The 7,362-nt window shown below is 38.2% G+C and overlaps 1 protein-coding gene across 2 annotated transcripts in view; it reads left to right on the top strand.

Moving 5' to 3' along the window:
• The window catches only part of LOC147894724 (arginine--tRNA ligase, chloroplastic/mitochondrial-like), a 61,409-nt gene extending 55,097 nt beyond the window's left edge, over window positions 1-6,312 (top strand). For both annotated transcript variants that reach the window (XM_087384430.1, XM_087384429.1), the window contains 9 exons: window positions 2,748-2,926; window positions 3,160-3,244; window positions 3,679-3,859; window positions 3,943-4,012; window positions 4,185-4,254; window positions 4,453-4,542; window positions 4,679-4,747; window positions 5,594-5,692; window positions 5,890-6,312. In XM_087384430.1, coding sequence (XP_087240556.1) covers window positions 2,748-2,926; window positions 3,160-3,244; window positions 3,679-3,859; window positions 3,943-4,012; window positions 4,185-4,254; window positions 4,453-4,542; window positions 4,679-4,747; window positions 5,594-5,692; window positions 5,890-6,000 — 954 coding nt within the window. In that variant the 3' untranslated portion in view covers window positions 6,001-6,312. The remainder of the gene's footprint in view (window positions 1-2,747; window positions 2,927-3,159; window positions 3,245-3,678; window positions 3,860-3,942; window positions 4,013-4,184; window positions 4,255-4,452; window positions 4,543-4,678; window positions 4,748-5,593; window positions 5,693-5,889) is intronic.
• The last annotated feature ends 1,050 nt before the right edge of the window (window positions 6,313-7,362 follow it).

A 7,362-nucleotide genomic window follows, 5' to 3' on the forward strand; every position in this document is an offset into this window, starting at 1 on the left:
AGAAGGAATCTATCCTCGTGACTCTTGTGAACTGAACTGCACTTCAAAAGGGGATTCTTGTGTTTTCTTAGATCTTAGACTTTCTCAATCTACCATAGGATTAGAGGTTGATATATACGATAAACGTGAACAACCTGAATATAGTGGTTTACACATTATAAAAATGCCTCACATTGACTCAAACATTTCTGATTTGGCAAAATATGGAGTCATTTCTTCCCAATTCCATAGATTTTCCCGCCTTTGTACAACTAAGGAGTCTTTTATCACTCATTGTAGTAATTTGATCACTTTACTATTACACAAGAGGTATAATCCAAGGAAAATAATGAAAAAAGTTCGCACATTCTTAGATATGAAGTCTTTTATCTATGGTGTTTCGGCCTTAGGTTTGTTTAGAATGATTGAACTTAAGCTGAAAACAAAAAGCGGGGAGCTGAATAGCCCGTTTTTCTTTTAGTTTCAAAAGAGAGTTTGTTTGAGTATACTTGTGCTTTCTAAGTTAGAAATGTATTTTTGCCTCTTTGCAGAAACGAGACATAAGTGTAAAGTGCCATTTAACTTTTTATGTTTTAAATAAGAGAGAGAGAGAGAGAGAGAGAGAGAGAGAGAGAGAGAGAGAGAGAGAGAGATTCTAGTTTTTTGGAAGTTTTTGTTTCTTGACTTGCTTGTTTATTTTTGCTTAAGTCACCTGCTTCGTTTCTTCTTTATTTCTTGTTTTCATTCTCTTTTGTTTATTTGACGTATTTTAGCAAGCACTGGGTTTGCCCAAGAGACTCCGCGGGTCTTTAGAAACCCAGTATAGCTGCTTATGCTTGGGCACTGATGACGACATAAGTGTTGCTTTGCTTGCTAAGTATGTCTTCCTTTTGCTTTTCATAAAAGTTTTTGTTTACCTCTTTTTTCTTCTCTTTCATTTTCTCTTTTATTTTCTTTGTAGATTTTTGATCTTTAGAACAACAAAAAATTCTAAATTTGTATGATTGGACTTATTCTAGTCTTACAAAGGTATATGCTATTCCTATGATGGTTGACTATATACATGTCTAGACCAGTACCATTGACTGGATATAGCCAACTGAATTTTTACTGATTATCCTCATGTAGGGGCATTTTGAGGATAGATCAAGGGGACCATATCTTTGGTCAGGATTTTGTCCATTGATACTTCCATGAAGATTCTTCCATCATGAGTTATGAACGGACACCTAATGGTTCTGCAATGGAAAGTTTGTCATGTATTTCAACCCAAGAATTTGAATTACAAGGGTATTCCGTTGAGGGATTTTCTGAATACTAAGTAATTTAGAACATTAGGGTTGATAGAAATTGCAACCCAGAAATTGACCTCGAGGGGTTTAATGGATGGGGTTGTTCGAACAATGATTCCTCGATCTCAACCTAAGATTTTGAGTTCAAGGATACTCAATAGATAAGGTTGATAGAATCATTTACCTTCAGGTACAGATTTTACTATGCTTGTGTACGGATATGTCAACGGAATTAACTCTGAGGCGTTACTTGATTTCTCGAGGAGACTACTTGACGATATGTAACCTCGTTTAGATTGAGAGATTTATTTTCCTTGGGTTGGTTATCAAAGATTGTGGCTTTGGCCTTATATTTTCTTTGATTTGAATCTCATGGAAAGTATAGCACACTCAAACTGATAGTCAGAGTATAGTTATTGGCATGGACTCATCTTCACAAAGAGTTTTCGGGCTTTCTGGTGAACTCAGGAGTGAGTTCTTAGAGGAAGGGGAGTATGTCATGTGCATGGTGTACCTAGGGTTGGATAGCAGGTTAACGTGGGTTACGGGATAGCATAGGGCTGGATGGCTATTTTTAGCCGAGATTGCTATATATAGAGATTGATTCATATATAGTGCTCGCTTTATATGGAGGGAGCTATTCATAGCATTGTGCTATCTATAGCAGGTTTCCTTCTATATAGAGGGAGGGCCAGTGCTATTGTGTAGATCAGTTGAGTGCACCTCAACTGATGGATGGGACGCTTGGGTTAGATACGGGCCTATGGATGAGTCGAGCTGTAGCCCACGTGCTCGGGGGTGGTCGGGAGGATCGAGGCACCTGCGCTATGATTCTGGTTGTATTGAGGATGAGATTCTAGGTCAGTGATAGGGTCAGATCCTACGGGGTCGTGTCACCAACCTTGGTGAGGAACTTGCTACATGCACGGATGCATGCATACGAATTTTTGATTTATTTCATGCTTTCTCTTGATCACGAGTCCATGGTCTTGGTGACTTTAAATTTAGTCTAGTTTGTTGACCTCTTAGTTGTATGATTGGACTTATTCTAGTCTTACAAAGGTATATATAGCTTGTTGACCTCTTAGTTGGTTTGTGAAGTTGTATATTCAAAATTTCTCAATGCTTCTTCTTGATTTGAATGCTAGATAGATCTTGATCTGTCAAAAATGTTTTCGAGTCTGAACATTGTAGGTATTATCGTACTTAGTTATACATCTGTTACATTTTCTCGCCTTTTGAAAATTTTAGGGGGACTGGAATTTATGATTTTGTTGGAAAACGCTTCTGGAGTTATGAATGAAACATTGTACAGTATGAATATGTTGTAAAATCCTTGTGCCACAGCTATGTGTTAAACAATTGTAACAAATAAAGACTTTAATTTGCAAACCAGACCCATTTGGGAGGGAACCTAGGTATGAGCTATTCCAAATGCTATGATTGTTTGATATTTTGATAATTGTCTTTCTACAGGGTGAAAGTTTCTACAATCCTTATATCCCTGGCGTGCTAAAAGAACTTGAGGGCAAGGGCCTTGTGGTGGAGAGTGAAGGTGCGAGAGTCATATTGATAGAAGACCAGAATACTCCATTGATTGTAGTGAAGAAAGATGGTGGATTCAACTATGCATCTACTGACTTGGCTGCGCTTTGGTAGGTAACTTCTATTGTGAACTGACCACATCTTCAGGATTTAGCTTTGTGAAAGTGATATAACAATCTCGGGTTTGTTGACATCCATCAAAGGGAAAACATGAAGTTTTTCTTGGTAGTGAAGATTCATGTGGTGGTTTGCCGCCATGATGCAGTCCGGTTTTATGTCTTTATGAACGAAAAATCTGCACTCGTGCATTTAGAAGTTGACATTATGTTCGTGTCTTATGCAGGTATCGTTTGAATGAAGAGAAAGCAGACTGGATAATCTACCTCACAGATGTGGGCCAGTCCTTGCATTTTAACAATTTCTTCAGTGTAAGGATAATACGTCCTGATGCTGGACTTTACCTGCTGTCTACTGTACATCTTTAGTTCATTGTGCCTTTTGGACTCTGTAAAGCAGTACATGATAGGATGCAAGGGAGGGAGAGGGGGATTGGGGGAAGAGATGGAAGGATTCTGTCCATTGAAACCTTTGCAGTTCTCTGTAATGTCAACATTCCTCCGAGTGTGGGATGAACTTGGCGGACAATTGACTTAACGAGATCATGGATATACTGAATATAGCTCAAAGTATGATTCTTTGTGATCAGTAAACTATGCATACATCTGATGAAATTGGTTTTAGGAAATGAAGTTTCTGGGAGAGGAAATTGATTGAAATTATCTAGTGGGCTGTGCTGTTGTATCTGGCTCGTTTTTGTATGAGAGGGCGTGTCTTAGTAGCGATTTTGTTTCCATTTTGATAGGCTGCAAGACAAGCAGGATGGCTCCCAGAAGATGGACTCCCTAAAACCACCCATGTTGGTTTTGGGCTTGTTCTTGGACTTGACGGCAAAAGGTTTAGAACTCGTGACACTGAAGTGGTCCGTTTAGCGGATTTGCTTGATGAGGCAAAGACTCGGAGCAAGCAGGGGCTCATTGACCGCGGTAATCTTGTTCAAGGGAAGCCCAAACTTTTTAATGTGGATCCTGATGAAAGCTTTCTACTCAGTTTCCCCATTTTTAAACAGGTAGGGAGGATGAGTGGGACTCTGAGGAATTAGAGGCGGCGGCGGAAGCTCTGGGATATGGAGCAGTCAAGTAAGGGAAAATATTCCTGTTTGCAGCTCTGGTTGTAGATGGATGTTTGTTCCTTTTTTTTTTAATTGTGACTTGTGATGTGCTATAGTGTGTTTATCAATGTTAAAAGCTTGATTTGCTTGTTTGTAAGTCTTCTAAACTACACGATGTTCTGGAAATTGTGCTGCTTTAGGTATGCTGATCTGAAGAACAATCGTTTAACAAACTACACTTTCAATTTTGATCAAATGTTGGATGTTAAGGTGAGAATTTGCTCCTTCAGCTTGATAATGTACTTGAGAAGGCTGCAGCAAGATTATATATCAAGTTTGTTTTTGGAATGGACAATTGGTCAAACCTAATTGCTTGCTTAGGTCTTCAATTGAGACCTATAAAATTTGTTGTAACACGGTCTCTGATCCCTATATATTGGTGCTGGTGGTTTATGTGCAATATGCCAGGGCAATACAGCTGTATACCTTCTTTATGCCCATGCACGTATCTGCTCAATTCTTCGAAAATCTGGGAAGGACATTGATCAGTTGAAACAGGTAAGTTACTAAGGCATTCACCTTGAACATATTTCTCATAGATGTACATATCATGTGGGCAATCTTGTTAAGGAAATTATTAACATAAAATCGTTTCTCTGCCCCATATCATGATTTGTGCCTCAATCATGTGCAGATTGGAAATGTGAGGTTACAGCATGAAAACGAGCGGCAGCTAGGGTTTCATCTTGTTCGCTTTTCTGAGGTATATCTAATAAAGGGAAAAAGCTACTTTGAGAAGGAACTCACTAACTAAGAATATACTGTTGTGGCTAGAGGACGATAAGTTGTCACTTTTGGAAAGTATAGTAAATGTGACGAATCTCCTATTGCTACGAGATATAGCATGTCACTGTTTTTCCTGCAGAGTCCTGGCAATTCTTTTAGACAGACTGAAGCTGTGTTTGAGCATCTCTTTACCTTCGTTACTGCATTATGTGGCTTTCATGGCACCTGTTTTCTCTCCTGAAAAGAATTTATAACATTTTTGATGTTTATCTGCAGGACTCATATTTGATACACGATATGATATGATTTAAATTTTTGACTGGAGTGTTGTGCTATCAAGAGTTGTGTTGACCTGGAAACTATAATGTCAATGAGCTTTTTTTGGATTCCTTTCTTATATGGTTTAGGAGTGGAATTTGGAGATGGAAAATTTCCGATAACATTGTTGATTGAAGGTTTTGTGGTTTAGGAGTGGAATTTGGAGATGGAAAATTTCCGATAACATTGTTGATTGAAGGTTTTGTGGGTAGATTTTGTGCTTTGCAATGATGGCTGATTGAAGCTTTTGTGGGTGGACTTTGTGTTGTACTATGATGGCATCAAGAATCGTGTTTCCTAGCAACTGTATATTTATCAATCAACTTATTTTTTGCGTTTGCGCATGCATGTGTGCATAGTTCCTTACAGATATCTATATATGTAATGTTCTATCTATATCTATTCAATACAGGGGCCTAAGGGGTGTATGCTTTGTTGGTGAGAATTTGTGCACGTCTTAGTTTTGCAGATGAGATAGGCAATAATGTGTTTGGCTTTGCTCCAGATTATAGAGGATACATTGAATGATCTTCTTCCGAATACATTGTGCGAGTATCTATACAACTTATCAGAGATCTTCACAAAATTCTATTCGACCTGCAAGGTGCTTACTATTCACTAAGCTATTTTTTAAAATTTGGATGGGCCTAGCAGACTACACTAGCAGGCCATTCTGCTGTGATACTGAGGAGTTTTGATTTAAACTCGACAGAAAGCAGTCCTCAACTGTTCATTCAGAGCCTAGTTTTTCCTCCATTTTTTGTCGGTGAAAGCTAATACCTGTGCTGTCAAAACGATCAGGTGGTGGGGTCAGAAGAGGAGACAAGCAGGCTTCTACTTTGTGAGTCAACAGCTGTGGTAATGAGAAAATGCTTTGAGCTGCTGGGTATTACTCCCCTCTATAGGTTGTAAATTGTGTACATTCAGGAGCATTTTTGTAAAAAAATATTCACGAGCCATTAATATTGTTTAGCCAATATGAACTGTGTCGTCGGGAAACATGTAAGAAGCTTGGAAGAGTCTAAGATATCTCCAAGGATATGCAATTTTGAAAGCGATGCTAAGTTCATGTAATGCAAATCATTTTATGGTTATATGTGGTTCTATATAACCATGCACAGTAACCATGCATAGTGCAGCCTACATGTAAATATGAATCATCATTGTTGTTATCACAGGATTTCTGTAATGTAATTAAAGTATTTAGCGTTGAGTTGGAGCTCATATTTTCCTCTTTATATGCCAGAAGTTTCCAACTCATATTTTTTACTGTATATGCCAGAACTTTAGTGTGCAATGCTAGAAATTCACTTTATATTCCAACTTATATTTTCTACTTTTTACAAGCAATGCAATGAGTTGCATCTCTATATGTCGAGCTTTAGTTCCTTTTTGCTTGATTGTGAAAAAGTTGTGTCTACACAAGGGGAACCAGTCTTTGAGTTGATCTTTGTATACCTTGCAAGCATTTTTGTCCAACAAAATGCATAAATCTATGGGATCGCCTTCCGTTGAGCTTAGACTCTCGTATGGCGGAGTGGGTTTGGGAGGTTCGATGAGTTCATTTTACTAAGCATGTTTGAGGTTTAACAATCTCTCATAGGTGATTTATCTATGTGGATAGTTAGCTTGTTGGTGATTGCCAAGGAAGTCCTATTGCACTTTCATGAGTGGCTTTTGTGCCAACTCATTGTCATTCATATCTTATTAGAACTCTCACTAGTCCATTGGTCCAATATTAGCGTGGAATTCTTCAGTGCAAAAAAGACCCCATGCAAAGGAGATTGTATTCCGATACTCACTAACCATCTAATACGACGACAAAATGAGAGGCATTTGTTTTGGGGACATGCATGTGCAAAACCCCCCTAAAAGTGGGTTCTTAACCAGAATACTTTCAAAAGTACATAAACAAAAACCACTTAAAAAGGGGCTAGGCAAAGTAGGATGGGAAAGATTGCAACCATGGCTCAATCATGTCATTTAGTGTCATCACCGCTATAATTGCCTAAACACGACGTGGGACTAGAGATCTTGAGACATGGTTCAACAAGAATGCAAGACATGTATTTATGTGAAGCAACAAGCATCATTCTAAAGTGGAGAGAATTGGATATGCATCGCTCAAACATAAAAAAGCCCCAATTTTAAAATTATAGAGGAAAGATTGTAAAATTTTTTAACACAATGAAAGAGGGGAAAAAAGAAGTACCATCAATTAGAAAAAGGATGTAACAATGACTAAAGACTCGGAATCACTCAAACATAAAGAAA

The sequence above is a fragment of the Dipteris shenzhenensis genome, chromosome 14 (assembly GCF_047967505.1).
Source record: "Dipteris shenzhenensis isolate YYH24624 ecotype China chromosome 14, Dip_SZ_1.0, whole genome shotgun sequence".
Classification (NCBI taxonomy): domain Eukaryota; kingdom Viridiplantae; phylum Streptophyta; class Polypodiopsida; order Gleicheniales; family Dipteridaceae; genus Dipteris; species Dipteris shenzhenensis.